The 17564-nt window shown below is 38.9% G+C and overlaps 1 protein-coding gene across 1 annotated transcript in view; it reads right to left on the bottom strand.

Moving 5' to 3' along the window:
- The window catches only part of TRHDE (thyrotropin releasing hormone degrading enzyme), a 330613-nt gene that overhangs the window by 113740 nt on the left and 199309 nt on the right, over positions 1-17564 (bottom strand). Inside the window, exon 7 of the mRNA XM_053465546.1 lies at positions 14713-14778. Within this exon, the coding sequence (XP_053321521.1) occupies positions 14713-14778 (66 nt within the window). The remainder of the gene's footprint in view (positions 1-14712; positions 14779-17564) is intronic.

Raw genomic sequence — 17564 nt, 5'->3', positions numbered from 1 at the left:
CTTATCTACCTGTGCCCCCGGTACGTGATACTTTTTTAAGTTTCATCATTTTGGTCTCCTGTTTGTCCACGCCTTTAGAGCACTGTATCATTCCTCCATAGCGCAAGTTACTGTAGATAACATTAGCTCCAATTGGCTTCCTTTGGGGAAGGGCACACTGCAGGGTTGTCCATTGTCTCCGCTCTTTTTTGACTTCGCAATTGAGTCTTTAATACGCATCATTGGGAGTTCCATAGAATTTAAAGGGATACAAATAGGGACCGTTGACTTGAAGGTTGTCGCCTTTGCTGATGACCTCTTATTTTTAACCGACCCCAAGGCAACGCTGCCCCATCTCCTCCAGTTATTGCATCAATTTAATAAGGCGTCAGGGTTCCTAGTTAATCAGCAAAAAACAGAAGTGCTTTCCATTTTTTCGCAAGCAAGGCAGGGCTGGGGTAGAGATTTCCCATTCAAGTGGACTCATTCTCCCACTTTGATGTATTTGGGCCTTTCTATACCGATAAATTTATCTCAACTCTATAAATAAAACTTTATTCCACTGTTATGTCAGATGGTGTACTCCTTTACCACTTGGTCCAAGTTTAATCTTTCATTTATGGGGTGCTGTCACTTGTATAAGATGATCATCTTTCCAAAACTGATTTACCCAATTCAGATGTTGCCTATTACTGTAAAGAAAAAGGATGTTTTACACCATAATAAACTGTTGGGATGATTTTTATGGCATAATAAAAAGGCCAAGATTGCAATGCTTAAACTTCAGCAGCCGGTCCATAATGGAGGTGTGAACCTACCAAATTTGTTTGACTATAATTTAGCGGACAGTTATCAATTTGCAGTGGACTGGGTCTGCCCAGAGCCTCTGTCTTTTTGCGTAAGTTCACTGGGAGGCCAGGTTATTTGTTCAAGCAGATGGAGAAAGAAGAAACAGGGAGAAGAGAATGAAGAAAGAAGACAGAAGAACAAGAAGAGGCAAAAGAAGAAGCAGAGCTGCGAGAAAGGAGATGGGGACACAGAAGCAGTCATCAAAAAGACATTGAGAGAGAGCGTGAGTAAGTGTGAATGAAAGTGTGAGAGCGATGTGAGTGAGAGTATGAGAGAGCATGAGGATGAAAACTAATTTGTTTCCAATTGGAAACAGCCCTCCAAATGCTGTCTATACCCAAAGTACAGGAAACAAAATTAGTTGTCCGAAAACAAATGAAACAAAAACTAAACAAAAAATGTGTTTGAATCGTTTTTGCTCAAGTCTACTACAAAACATACTACAGTACAAGGTAAGTGGATCCCAAGACAGAGACTGTTATAGGGTTACAGGGAGTGTGTATTTGGATGTGTAAATTAAAATCTCCTTATAATCCTTAAATTATAAAGTAACTATCTCAAACTGTCCAGATGATTTAGAGTATGTCCCAGATTATGTGTTTCTCATTTTAAAGGGATTATTCTTAACATCTTTGAAACAAGTAATCACCGTAGTCTCCAATAGTACTGCTTTTGACCAACAGATTTTCACCAGGGATAAAATGTTCCATACTGGAGAAGCAAATACATATTCATACTATTAATTTACATTTTTGGTTACGCAAAAGTTAACTATAAGATTACTTAAAATACGAAAATTACGAAAATATGTATGTTCGTAAACAATTGCATAGATAATGTAGCAAAACGTATGACTTGGCTGCTTTTAACATTCTAGACAGTAATTCCTTATGTAAAAACAGTATTCATTCACCATTGCTACAAGGACATAAACCATATGTTGCAAATAAGACATATTTTAACATGTTGTTTCTGATTTTATTGAATAAAATATGAGCTATACAACATAAGACATTTTGGAAGAAAATACACTACAACAGCTCTTCTATTGTGGCATTAACCTTTTAAGCATTGGGGACAGGAATATAGTATGGGATTTAGTATATTATTACAAGTGAATATAGACTATGTGTCTATAAAAGCTTTAATTAGGCTTAGTTTATCAGCAATCCTTATTGCTACTGCCCCCTCTAGGAAATGTCTTATAAGCAGACTTATGTAGCAATCAATGCAATGTAAAGTATTTATTGAGATTATGGTTAGCAATTAAAAAAACTGTTTTAGCAAAAATATTTTCTGAGAAGAAAGAAGTTGATCTTTAACTTGTAACTTTCAAGAGTTGTAATAACGGTGCCAAAATGTGGCCTGATCCCTGATGCAGTTTATTTAAAATTCAAAATGAAAAGCTTACTAAGAACAGATGAGATTGATTGCTCTTGCCATCCTAGAATAATTGTATTTCAGGTGAGCATCAATTTACTTTAAGGGACATTTCTAAGTAGTATACCACATTATAAATAATGCATCATCCATTGTTGCCTGTAAAATGATTCCCCAAAACAGATTTCAACAAAATTAATGACTTTCACATAGATGCCAAGATTTGAAAAACATTCCCAGGGACACTTTGCAGCACAGTTTTAAAATGTACCACACCCACTGCCAACAAATCTCTGCCCACTCTGCCCAACCCACTGGATTAGCATAAAATAGACCCAATTAGTTATTTTGGTACAGATTATATCACCACGTTGCCACCAACACTACCATATATCTTTGGTATGCTAAGAAGTAAAGATCTTTTACAGCACAGCATCTATTTCAGGCAGTTGAATTTTATCACCATAACAGAGGTTATGTAAAGAAATGTAGATAAATGAATAACAAGGAAATGAATGGTATTAGAATTGCAGATAATTAAAAACCCAGAGATTTATTAACATTCTATGTTGGTCTGGGCCTGAGCAAGTATTTTGCAAGAGCTTAATAGGAAATTAGGGACATAATATTCCCTGTCTTATTATGGGTGACTTTAACGTTCCTTTAGATATATCTAACAACTATGTTAGCTCCAAACTCCTCTCCCTGACATGCTGTTCTGGTCTTTCTCAACGGACTAATTCCCCCACACACACTGAGGGACACTCACTTGATCTGGTTTTCTCTAGATCATGCTTCCTTTCAGATTTCTCCATCTCTCCCTTCCCTCATTCTGACCACCACCTAGTAACCTTTTCTCCAGTGCTAACCCTAACAAAACAAACTTACAGCGCTCACCTCATATTTGTAGATACCAGATAATACCATTACCCAACTCAGCCTCACTGGAACCTCTCTTACCTTGCATTTTAACTCTTTCCTGCCCAGACACAGCAGCCTCTTTTTATAACAATACACTTGCCTTATCCTTCGACAGCATAGCTCCAATTACTACATGTAACCCCGACAATTTAAACGCCAAACATGGCATACCAAAACCACACGATTTCTGAACGCTACTTCAGAAAATCCAAATCCAGGGAAGACTTTACTCACTATACATTCATGCTTCGCACCTACAACTCTGCTCTCTCTCTCGCCAAACAGCTCTACTTCTCCACTCTCATATCCTCCCTTTCTTCCAACCCGCAATGCCTTTTTTCTACTGTCAACTCCCTTCTCTGTCCCTCCATACCCACACCACAAACAAATATCACTGCCCAAGATGTTGCTACCCACTTCAAAGAGAAGATCGAAGACTATTAGATAAGACCTCTCTCCTTTACAACCCCCTCCTACACCACCCACCACCACTCTCTTCTTCCATACTAAATGCCTTTTTCCCTACAACCAAAGAAGAAATAGCCACTCTTCTTTCTTCCTCTCACCCAACAACCTGATATCTGTCTAACCGTTCCTTCTCTGTCAACTTCTCTGGAAAGACATCATCACCCCTTCCACTTTCGGTTGGCGTCCCCCAAGGTTAAGTCCTTGGCCCTCTGCTGTACTCTCTTTATACTTTATCTCTTGGTAAACTAATCAACTCATTTGGCCTCCAGTATCATCTATATGCAGATGATACCCAAATCTACCTGTCTTCTCCTGATCTCTCTCCATCTCTCATGTCTTGTATTACCAATTGCTTGTCTGCTATTTCTTCATGGATGTCACAATGCTATCTGAAACTTAATCTTTCTAAAACTGAACTCATTATTTTCCCTCCCTCCATCTCCACTCCACTAGCTGAATTCTCTATCACCATTAACAACACAACTATCTCTCCTACTAACCATGCCCGATGCCTTGGGGTCATCCTTGACTTTAACCTTTCCTTCATCCCTCACATTCATTCCCTCGCCAGATCCTGTCGCTTGCACCTAAAAACATCTCTTGTATCCGCTCCATTCCACAAAAACTCTGGTTCATTCACTTATCATTTCCGGTCTTGACTACTGCAACACTCTTCTGGTTGGCATTCCACTGTCTTGACTCTCTCCTCTACAGTCTGTCCTAAATGCTGCTGCTAGGCTTATCTTCCTTGCGCGCCGCTCCTCTTCTGCTTCCCCACTCTGTTAAACCCTCCACTGGTAAAATCCTGGTACTAACATATAAGGCCCTCCATAATACTGCTCCTCCATACATTTCTGTCCTGATAAGCAAATAATCTCCTACTCGATCCCTACGTTCTTCCCATGGGCTAAGGCTCTCCTCCTCACTTATCACCTCTTCCTTTTCCAGTCTTCAAAATTTCACTCAAGCTGCCCCATATCTCTGGAATCTACTCCCAACGAACCTTCAGCATTCACCCTCCCTCCCGACATTCAAGAAACATCTGAAAACTCTCTTCTGATAGAAGAAGAGAAGCATACCATCTTAGCTGCTAAAACTTCCTTGTCATTGATACAACCACCACACTACCTCTCACCCTTTCTCTGTGCCTTATGTTTGTCACCCCATTCCCTCAAGATTGTAAGCTTGCGAACAGGGCTCTCTCCACCTAATGTATCGGTTTATCTTACTCTGTCAATTCTTGTCTTGTCATACTCCTTAAATATATGTATTGTGTTAAGCAATGCGTAAACTGTTGGCGCTATAGAAATAAAAGATTATAATAATAATAATAATAATAATAATAATAAAAAAATAACATTTGGCACTCTAGAGGTTGTGTACTATAATCCTCATTATGCATGTGCAGGTTCAAGCCCTCATCAGCATACTGTTAACCAAACATAATTATGATCCCTCAAGATTGTAAGCTTGCGAGCAGGGCTCTCTCCACCTAATGTATCGGTTTGTCTTAGTCTGTCAATTCTTGTCTTGTCATACCCCTTGAATATATGTATTGTATTGTATTAAAAGATAATAATAATAATAATAATAATAATAATAATAATAAAGTAACATTTGGGACTCTAGAGGTTGTGTACTATAATCCTCATTAATGTATGTGCAAGTTCATCAGCATACTGTTAACCAAACATAGATATGATACAGTGCCGTTCATATTGAGCAGAAGCACGTAGTGAGTCTGACTTATGTTATGCAGCATAAATCCTAATTTACTATAGTGATCCAGACACGAATAGTGGTACTGCATAACGTCTATGATTATATAGCAAGCTCGACAATGGCAACAGTGTAGCATAACCCCCATCAGTAAATAGTAAGCCAGACACAGGGATGTACAGTATAACTCTCATCATTATCTCCTGAACCATAAGGTGGAAAAGTATAACTCCTATCAATATATACTGAGCCTAATAGTGGCACACCACAACTCCCATCATTACATAGTGATATAGACACAGACAGTGATACAGCTTGACTCCTTATATAGTGATGCAGATATTGATGATTATACTGCACAAGTGCCATCATTACATATTGAGCCAGACAATGACAGTGGTACAGCATAACTCCCATCAACATATAACAAGCAAGACACTAGCGATGTTACAGCATAACTCCCAGCATTGACTAGTAAGCTAGTCACTGGCGGTGGTGCTGTATAACTACCATCAATATATACTTAGCCTGACAGTGGTATTCCATAACTCCCATCATTGCACAGTGACCAAACACAGACTGTGGTACAACATGACTTATATATATATACATATATCCAGACATAGACAGTGGTACAGTATAACTCCTTTGTGAACCAGACACAAGCTGTGGTATAGTATAATTCCTATCATTATATGGCAAACCAGATTAAGACGGTGGTACAGCAAACTCCCATCACTATATACATAGTCAGGCACTAATGGTGGTACACCATAACGCCCTTCACTATATGCTGAGCCAGCCATTGCCAGTGGTACAGCATAACGCCCATCACTATATACTAAGCTAGACACAGATAATGGTACAGTATAACTCTTATCATTTTAGAGCAAGTCAGACACAGAGGGCGGTACATCATAACTCCTATCACTATATACTGAGCCAGACATTGACACGTCTTCACTTTCAGACTTTCACTCTCTTATTCACGCTCTTACACCTTCTGACTCTTATCTGTGCTCTCTCACTCACGTCTCACACTCTCACAGTCTCTCACTACTCACATGCTCTTACTCATTCTTATTTACGCTTACTCACATATTCCCATTCACTCTTATTCATGCTTTTTAACACTCTCACTCGCTTGCTTGTGCTCTCTCACACTCTCACTCACTCTTATTCAAGTTCTCTCACACTCTCTTACTCACTCATGCTCTGTAACACTCTTACACATGATTTGTCACACTCACCCATGCTTTCTTACAGTTTTAGGCTCTTTCATACTCACATTCACTTGTATTCATTCACTTTCATGTTCTCTCATTCATGCTCCCTCGCATGCCCTCCCTAATGGTCTCTAACACTCACATTCTCACTCTCAATTCATGTTCTCATGCTCTCATTCACACTCCCACTTAGTCTTACTCATGCTCTCACACTCTCACATTCTCTCACTCATTCTCATGATCTCTCACACTCTCACTCACATATTCACTCTCTTTCATGCTCTCACACTCACACTATCACAGACTCACTCTTTTTCACACCTTATCACACTCTCACTTGCTCTCTCATGCTCTCTTAGATTCTCTCATGCTTTCTCACTCTCACCTACTGTCTCACATGCTCTCATTCGCACTCCCACTTAGTCTTACTCATGCTCTCACACTCTCACATTCTCTCACTCATTCTCATGATCTCTCACACTCTCACTCACATATTCACTCTCTCTCATGCTCTCACACTCACACTCTCACAGACTCACTCTTATTCATACCTTATCACACTCTCACTTGCTCTCTCACACTCTCTTAGATTCTCTCATGCTTTCTCACTCTCACCTACTGTCTCACATGCTCTCATTCCCTGTCTCCTTTCCTGCAGCTCAACTTCTTCTCTTGTCTCTTCCTCTGTATTCTTCTGTCCTCTTCTCCCTGGTATCAAAAGGGAGAAGAGGGTGTGCGCAGAGGCTTAGGCCCTTTGAGGAAACACTCTGGAAGGCCAGGAGAAAGAAGTATGCGCATGCACATTTTAGATACAGCTTCAATGAGCCACAGAGACTCGTCAAAGCTTGTCGGAGGGGTTCTGCAGGTATTTTTAGTGTCAGTGGCCCTCCAACAAGCTTTACTTAGTCTTCGCCTACTCAGTGAACAAAGGTAAGAAATGCATACATAACCCAGGACACACGCTGGAACAAATTTTATCCAGGACAGTGCCTTAAAAATTAGAACTGTCCTGGCAAAATCAGGACAGTTGGCGAGTATGACTTTCCTTTTTTTTCAGTTTATTTTTTAATGTTCTGCTTGACTTGTATATGGTATGCTGTCCAGGAGTACTGCTGTATTCTTCTCTCTAGTAATTTATCTAATATCTGCATTGAGTATTTATGTGCCCTTTTACTTTGTGTTTTCCTTCAAGAGGTTCCTAAGGTTTCACTTGCACAGCAAGTGGTGTAGAATGTAAATTATGATCTTCTGCTGGCATGAAATGAACCAAGATTACCAATTTTATAAAATTAGAACAATGGAAAATAATGGCACAGATACAAGTATTCTTCACCAATCTATATCTGCCAATCTCTAGATTGTAAAGCTATTAAATATAAATAAAAGATAATAATCCCAAATACTTGCTACATCTTTAAGAAGTATCAGAAACTAATTTCATGAAAATGCTTTAAATCCTGACTCTTTAGTATTTTGCCTTATCATTGAGATGAAGTAGCACTTTATTTATATAGGAATAAGGAATATATACATAAAGCTGAAAATGTCAATCTCAAATCTTGAAATGATACATACAATGCTGATGTGGATGTAGAACGCCATTACAGTGATACGCGTCAACAATTTCCTTTAATTATACATGCTATCCTCAAGTAACCTTCTTAGCTCCAACTTCTGTTTTTTTCTTATTCTTCTCAACTGGGAATACTTCCATTTTACAGCACTCTCAAGGGTCTTTATTTTTAACCTTAGTATAAGTAATATTGAAAGGTGACCCTTCATGTCGTGACCTTTTACTCGCAAACATGACAGAATAGTGTCAGGGAGAAAGAGCAACTTTTATAGTGTCAACTAAAATCATTTGGGAATCCTCAGGCAAAAAGGAGCTGTTCATTACTAAACATGAGAAAAGCTAGGTTCATGTTCCAGCATTATACGTGTCTTATTTTGCTTAAGGTATACAACAGAAGATACTAATTTCACCTGTTAATTCACAGAATGGTAACAGAATAAAACGGCCACACTCACTTTATTTCTCAAAAAGGCATGGATTAGTTTTGCTACTTCCATAGATTTTATTTTTAGGTTATTCATAAAAAGAATACTTTGGTGAACTTGTTTTAAATATAGGCTATACTCAAATATGAATCTTGGCATTATGTCAAAAAAGTGTTATAATTACAGTATCTCACAAAAGTGAGTACACCCTCACATTTTTGTAAATATTTTATTATATATTTTCATGTGACAACACTGAAGAAATGACACTCTGCTACAATGTAGTAGTGAGTGTACAGCCTGTATAACAGTGTAAATTTGCTGTCTCCTCAAAATAACTCAGCACGCAGCCATTAATGTCTAAACCTTGGCAACAAAAGTGAGTAAAGTAGAAACATTCAAATTGGGCCCAATTAGCCATTTCCTCTGCCCGGTTTCATGTCACTCGTTAGTGTTACAAGGTCTCAGGTGTGAAGCAGGTGTGTTAAATTTGGTGTTATCACTCTCACACTCTCTCATACTGGTCATTGGAAGTTTAACATGACACCTTATGGCAAAAAACTCTCTGAGGATCTGAAAAAAAGAATTGTTGCTCTACATAAAGATGGCCTAGGCTATAAGATGATTGCCAAGACCCTGAAACTGAGCTGTAGCACAGTGGGCAAGACCATACAGCGGTTTCACAGGACAGGTTCCACTCAGAACACACCTCGCACGTGCTCAGCATCATATCCAGAGGTTTTCTTTGGGAAATAGACGTATGAGTGCTGCCAGCATTGCTGCAGAGGTTGAAGGGCTGGGGGGTCAGCCTGTCAGTGCTCAGACCATACGCCGCACACTGCAACAAATTGGTCTGTCGTCCCAGAAGGAAGGCTCTTCTAAAGATGATGCACAAGAAAGCCTGCAAGACAAGCAGACTAAGGACATGGATTACTGGAACCATGTCCTGTGGTCTGATTAGACCAAGAAACTTATTTGGTTCAGATGGTGTCAAGCGTGTGTGGCGACAACCAGGTGAGGAGTACAGAGACAAGTGTGTCTTGCCTACAGTCAAGTATGGTGGTAGGAGTGTCATGGTTTGGGCCTGCATGAGTGCTGCCGGCACTGGGGAGCTATAGTTCATTGAGGGAACCATGAATGCCAACATGTACTGTGACATACTGAAGCAGAGCATGATCCCCTCACTTTGGATACTGGGCCGCAGGGCAGTATTCCAACATGATAACGACCCCAAACACACCTCCAAGACGACCACTGCCTTGCTAAAGAAGCTGAGGGTAAAGGTGATGGACTGGCCAAGCATGTCTCCAGACCTAAACCCTATTGAGCATCTGTGGGGCACCCTCAAATGGAAGGTGGGGAGCGCAAGGTCTCTAACATCCACCAGCTATGTGATGTCATCACGGAGGAGTGGAAGAGGACTCCAGTGGCAACCTGTGAAGCTCTGATGAACTCCTTGCCCAAGAGAGTTAAGGCAGTGCTGGAAAATAATGGTGGCCTCACAAAATAGACACTTTGGGTCCAATTTGGACATTTCCATTTAGGGGTATACTCACTTTTGTTGCCAAGTTAGAGTTGACAATTAGACAATGGCTGTGTGTTGAGTTATTTTGAGGGGACAGCACTGTTATACAGGCTGTACACTCACTACTTTACATTTCAGTGTTGCCACATAAAAAGATATGATAAAATATTTACAAAAATGTTAGGGGTGTACTCACTTTTGTGAGATACTGTATATGCTCAAATAGTCAAATACTGTGTATATAATTTGTAAATGAAAGACAACATGTTCTACCAGCAAGGCCAGACTCGGGATGATGAAGAAGCCCTGGTACAAGGCTGGCGTCCACCAATGGCATAAGTGCAGCCGACGGCTGCATATAAGAGGCTGCATGTTTTGTTTTTATGCTGACACAGAATGTGTCTAGGCATATCCAGCTGCTGGCCACACAAGGCATTTGCCCGGCCAGTCTGGGCTTGACCACCAGTAATTACATGTGGAGCTAATAGCAATGATGCATGATGGAACCACAGGTTAGGCATATAGTTAAAAAGTAAGAAATGTACCAAATAAAATGTAAAGTATTCCAATTAATAAACAGAATTTGTAATATATTTGATCACATGTAAAGTATGTTATTTTCAGTATGTAGGCTGTACAAGTAAGCCTTTAAAAAACAGTCTCAGTTCCATTAGAGAGACTGATTCGATAACACCAGTTGGAAAACACCTTAAACTCTATATGGAAGGTTTAGCTGCCTCTAGTTGTTCAATTATTGAATGTGTCAGAACACCACAAAGGAGCAAAGATCGCTTTTGACTTCTTCACCAATGGGAGGCATACTTTTCACCTGGGTACATGAAAACCAAGAGTTTTAAATGCAGAATGGCATGTTGGATACTTTTTTTAGTAGCTTGCCTATTTTACAATAATTTGTGGATATGTAGAAAGGGTGACGTTTTGTGTATGCAACCTGCATATACACCTAGAAGATCTTATTTCCACCTTGAGAGACGTTTAGGATTCATATATAAGGTTATCTTAACATTCGTTTTTACAAGCCTGTGATTGTGTTCCTAGGTTTCTTTAACTTTAAATATCTCAGTAGTGTAAACAAATTATATTATAAGACTATGTCATTATTACAGCATGCATTTGCAAAATAATATAGATTATAGGTAGGTTAACAATGCGTAACTAAACCTGGTCTATGAAGATCAAGGAATGTTTTGGTATCTATTACGTATTTATTTATTTGTTCATTTACAAGCATTTATTAAACTGCTTTAAAAAATGTTGCAATGTCTCAAGAAAGACGTGTATGGATGTTTAATTATTCTTTTGTCTACTGGTATCGATCAAATCAATTTAACTACATTTAATTTTGTAACTTGTTAGAATGTTATGTTGTATACAATGTAGGTTAACATGATCCTGCAACAATTACGTATGGTGTTTTTAAATGTTTAAATGTTATATCAATTGATTAGGCTACAGGTGAGCATGTAGCCAGGAACAATGTATTTAATCATGTAGATTCAATGCACCACCAGACCTATGAGTAAGTCCATACTAATGGACGAAACGTGTTACGTGATTGCAAGATCATGTAATGATTTGGCAATTTGTGGATTTTTTATTATAGATTAAAAGTTAAGTTTAATACAACTACTCCTACTGCGAGCAACTCTTTCTTAAGTTTACATGAAATGTAAGAAAAAATTGGAACACAAACGTTTAAGACTAAGACAATATGTAACAGTTTTTTTAATGGATATTTCAGAAGTTTTTTTTAATGGTTATTTACTATTAACATAATAATTACTATTAAATGATTGTCAGAAAAGTAGTATAGATTAAAAGAGACATATAACAATTATACATTGATTGTATCATTTGCTGGCTGTATAACTGTATTTGATGGCTTGATTGACAGGCTGCATAAGTTTACTACATTTAAAGTTTGGACATCCTGCTACCAAAGCAGATATTATTTGTGTTCACACTTGTATTACTAATGTTCTAGGTTAGGTCCACATCAACTAACAGATAACTATCCACATGTATGGGTAGTATGATTCAAATGATATTTTGCAAACCTATTGTTGGTATAGGTATAGTTTATCAATGTGTAATATGTACTAGTTGAGTCAATTGCCTTTAAACCATTGTACTCCCATACTACTACATAGAGCTACCTGTTGGGTACCTTGGTAAAGACAATACATGAAGGGACAGAAAACCATTTCAAAAGTGATTTATTACCCGAAAAGCAATGTAAGTAGTATAATTTGTAAAACCTTTGATGTCCTACACACCTTGGTTGCTCAAATATACTTCAGGCAAGGGTGAAAACGACCATTGGGCTGTTCCTATTTGAAGATTTTAGGACACTGGCATAACATTTTTGGTGTGGTTTGTTATGCAATTTCACTTTCATTGCATATTTGTTTTATATCATGCATATACCCTTTTTTGGTATTGCATGTGTACTTGAAAAGAGCAAACAATCTTTCTTTCTTAATTGTCTACACTCAGTGTTGTCTAGTCCAGGATGTGTTAAAGTGATTAACAAGCTCATATGAATACAGTAAAATAATTATCTGTTTAAGTCACAACTGTACAGACAATTCATTATTGCAAATGTGTCATCATTTGAAAAAAAATAAAACAAGTGAAGCATAAGGCAATGACCCGTATTTAAACACAGGGCATAATTAACACTGCCACTTCCCAAAGCTTACACTTCCCAAACTATTAATGACTAACTTTGCTTCCACACCTCCGTTTGAATACATAATGGTTCACACTTGCACACTCTCTTTATACTTATATACTCTTATATACTCTTTATACATATACGATAATGACCTAACACCACAAATGACTAACATTATAAATTCAAATCATAAAATGTGGCTGTTTTAAAACATTCCCTTTTTCCCTTGTTGCTTTCAGATTTAATTATTTTCTGGTTCAGCTGTTTATTTTCAAATTAGTTCTAGTTATCTAAAACACTCTCACTATATCAGCCACAAACGCCTTTACTGGGAATGTATTTAAACCATTCATTACCTTTTGAGTGAAACATCACTTTCGGTTAATCTGGGGCTTTCCGCTCACTGCTTACAGAGCATGACCTTGTATCTTAACATCTATTTGTCTACGAACATTGCCCACTTTTCAAATATTGCATTCCTTGGTGTTATATTTGCTTTCACACCTTTCTATTTTCAATTAAACTTACTGAAATCTTTAAGAGTTTCTTAGTTTCACTTTAAAAAGTCTGTATTTTTTATTAGAAATCCACAGGCATAGAATGATAACAGGCAGTGTACACAATAATTCCGTTGCATTCAGTTGTATCAACAAAGCATATTTTATAGCTTTGGTTTGAGTTAAAGGAATTTATTCATTAAAATACTGATGTAAATCTAGGAATATAGGAAAAGACCCTGAAATCATTTCTGCAGTGAATATATCGAGTTCCATCTCAGGATCAGCTTGCGTTAAATGTTAAATACCTGATAACTATTATCTATGTCTAGCTGTCATTAAGTAGATGTTGGAGCACTATCAACGTGTCAGTTGAAAAGTTGTCAACATATTTAATGATAAAGGATATTCTGCTTTTCCACATCTAAAGTGAAAAGCTTTAAAACATAATTATGACTTATTGTGAATATAAATTTAAATCTTCTGATTTCTTTATTCTTGTTGGTACAGCGTTAACATAATAGTTTCCCAGCACTGGTCCTCAGTTACCTCTAACAAACCTGTTTTTTAATGGCTGTGTAAGCAAACAACATAGTTTAATTAGCATAGGTCTAATAGACAGACACATGATTGATTTGTGTGAACATTCCTAAAGAGATTCTGAATAAATAAACTAATGAAGGAACTTGAGGAACAATGCTGAGCATTTCAGATATTTGTTTTGAATGTTAAATTCACCTCAGCATCTGGTTGTTTTTTTTCCCCATGCATTTATGCTGCCTCGTATCTTGCATATTCATTAGTCATTATTTCTATGTTTATCACTGTAGATGTTTAAACCGTATAAATACAAGTTTCTAGGCCCCAACAATTGTCATTAATGGTCATGTATGTTTCTTTTGGGTTTTGTATATTTATTTTTCCATTTGTGCAAGATGTATGATTTTATTAATACATCATGTGCTCCAAAGTCAAGCACAGTATTCATTTTAAGTCCTTTAAACCACTAAAAGGAACCAGGTCATCCATCTGCTGAATATCAAGCTTGACAAACACAGTTATAAAAACAGGCACATAGTATTTCTGCTTATTTAAGCCATGCAAACTTTTTGACATGCCTATTAGACATACCTCAGGAATGTTATTAACGGTAAGGTATTTTGTGAATGCAAAAAGATAGTTTCACAGAAATGCATAAAAAAATACAAAGAAGATACAGCGATATCTAACATGTGCATTGTAAATTTGTTTTGTTTTTTATAGATAAAGTATTAATGTTTATTTATCAAAGTATCATTATAAGAACTGGCCCAGTTGAACTGATGGAACCTAACCTAATGTTATATTATTGGCAACGCAATTTATGAAACCAGTTGTAATTTAATTAAAAATATTTTTGCCATTGAAATGCCCATAAAATACATTAAAGTCACAAGAGAACATTTGACTTACTTGTAATCCTCTCTGAAATACTTTATGACCCATAAAATTAGCCAGCATTCGAATTAAGGCTGCCCCCTGTGGATAAAACATATCGGTTAGTTTTTTATAACCCGTATTCTGAAGACAATATGTCAATTCTATTCCTTTATAAAAATGCAAACACAGCTGGCTCTCTTCCAGTGCTCATATGCAATAGATTGCCATGACTCTTATACCCTGTGGGCATTCTTCCAATGAACTCTATGATGCGTGTTCATTGGTTATCCTGATTCTTGTAAAGATATTAGATAACAAAACCTATTTCGGTATAAAGAGTATGCAGGACCAGGTGAATTAAAATAATAGAATCAAATAGTGTAATCTACTTGGTATAATATTTTACATATTCTCATTAACCTATAAAAAATTCATATTTTGTAGAAAACTGTTATACAGTATACTGATTGTTAATCACTGTCCTTCTTAATTTGAATGGACCATTTTTATATTTTAAAGGGCACAATACAGGCTTTTGTTTATAGAACACTTTTTCCTTTTATAGCATGATTGTGTCCTGTGGACAAAGCAAGGTCCATTAAGACATAGTTTGATGAGTTTGGTACAGAAGAACTAAAGTGGCCTGCATAGAGTTGTGAACTAAACCCCATTGAACACCTTTGGGATTAATTAGACTTCCCAGGGGGACTTCATATTAATGGCCATGGTTTCAAAATGGGATATCCACCACGCTCATATAGGTGTGATGGTAAGGTGTTGTGACGGCCCAGGGTTAATAAGTGCCGTCCATAGTATTTGTTATGACTACTTCAGATTCCCGGTCGCTGGGACTGCTAGGGGAGTGGAGATCAGCAGTACGCACGCCGTCTATCTCGCGGTCCGTCCTGGAGAAACTTTGAACTGTTGTCGCTCGGGGTCCCTTTGGCCAATCGCATCGCTTTTTGGACGGGATACCCTCAGAACCCTGAGCTATCCATCGGGATCACTGCCACTCCTTCGGGATCACCCCGAGAATTATGGCTAAAGTTATACAGACATTGCGGGGCTCGGTAGTCTAAGCGTGGCACCGGACTGTCTGGGCAGGACGGGAAGATGTGGCCATGATTTATGGTCTTTTCCTCACCTAACCTGTATATAAGCCTGTGTGTTTCCCCAATAAAGTGTGTTACTTCCCTGGACATTAGTCTCGTCAAATGCTTCAGGGGCTCGCTGGATCACTCCTTTTCAGGACAATTACAGCACTGTATTCGGCTAACAATTAACAAAAAGGGAAACAATTATAGAGTCCCAGCACACCTTGCACAATGTAGAATATACCAAATATCATGAAAACACAGTAGAAGGTCCTGCGACGCTTCCTCCTCAGGCGGCTTCCCGGGCAGCGAGCACCACCACTACCCAGTCGGCGTCTTCACCGTGTGGCCGACCACGCGGCAAACTGGTAGCACACCGTGTGGTCAAAACATAATATTACACGTTACATCTGTAGTGTGTTCTTATAACCTCAGGTGACCTCCTTAATGCAGGACACACCTCCACCTTTCCCTATTTAAACCTGGACTTCCTCTTCTGGGTCACCCTTGGTTGGTTTATTCTGCTGTTTTTCCTGGGTGAATTGCTGTGACTATTTCTTTATTTGACCCGGCTTGCTGACTTTGTTCCTGTTTTTTGATTTGGCTCCTGTTCTCTGATCGTTGGTATTGACTCGGCTTGTCGGATTACTCTTCTGGATTTGATTCGGGTTCCTGCTTTACTGGTTACCAGACCTGATTCTCGGTTCCAGCTCTCCTGGCTACTCCTGGTTCCTGTTTGCCTAGCTCACTCCGCCATCCGGGGTCCTCCTCATGCAATCATTACAAGAAGTGTCCCTGCAGTTGTGTCCTTCCATGAGAAGAGGTGGTTATCTTGCCGAAAAGCACCCGTGGTGGAACTTGGAAAGAAGGTTCTTCTGATCTGTATATCCGTAAAGATGATAATGCGCTAGAAGGGGAAAACGGTAAATCCCAAACAAAAAAGAAAAAGGAGATACAAACTTGTATGATGGTAGTTAGGCGGATGGTAGTTTCTGTCGCTTATGCTTGGTTGGTTGGATCCCGAAGTTGTTCCGGCACGGCAAAATAAGTTTCCCAATCTGGAATCTGCAACTTTGGAAGACCTAGGTTCTCCAGGAAAAGCGGGATATCAGAGGCTTGATGGAGAATTAATGTTTTAGAATCCCGGCGCGCAATCAATGCAAACGGAAACCCCCACTGGTACAGGATAGAGGCTTCTCTCATTGCCGTTGTTAGTGGTTTCAGGGCACGTCTTTTTTGCAAAGTGGTAGGGGAGAGGTCAGGAAAGATAGAGATGGAGTGACTATCCCATTTAATATCACCTTTCGCTCTGCAGTTCCGCAGAGTGGATGCAGACAACCCCCACCGCTAACCAGAAGGAAGTGCGGTTAGCAGCGGGAGTTGTCTGCGTTCATCATGCAGACCTTCCCGGGCTGTCAGAGAGAATTCCCCGGTGAGGGTAACTCTTATCTCTGGCAGCCGGGGAAGGTCTATGCGATGGACGCAGACAACCCCGGCTGCTAACCGCACCTCCTTGCGGCTGCAGCGGAAGTTGTCTACGCGAATCACGTAGACGTCTACATGCTGCCCCGGCTACACACCGGTGACTCAGAAGCAACGGTGAGTTGGGGGGGTGAGACAGGAGGATCCAGGTCCCCTGCAGCGCTGTGGGGATCTGGATCTTAGTCTCATAGTCAGACCTTTTGAGGTCTGATTATAAGACGACCCCGATTATAAGACGAGGGGTATTTTTCAGCGCATTTGCTCTGAAAAAACCTTGTTTTATAATCGAGCAAATACGCTACATATATT

Source organism: Spea bombifrons, chromosome 4 (assembly GCF_027358695.1).
Source record: "Spea bombifrons isolate aSpeBom1 chromosome 4, aSpeBom1.2.pri, whole genome shotgun sequence".
Taxonomy (NCBI): Eukaryota; Metazoa; Chordata; class Amphibia; order Anura; family Pelobatidae; genus Spea; species Spea bombifrons.
Note: the sequence above shows the minus strand (reverse complement) of the source record. Positions and strands in the feature narration are given on the sequence as shown.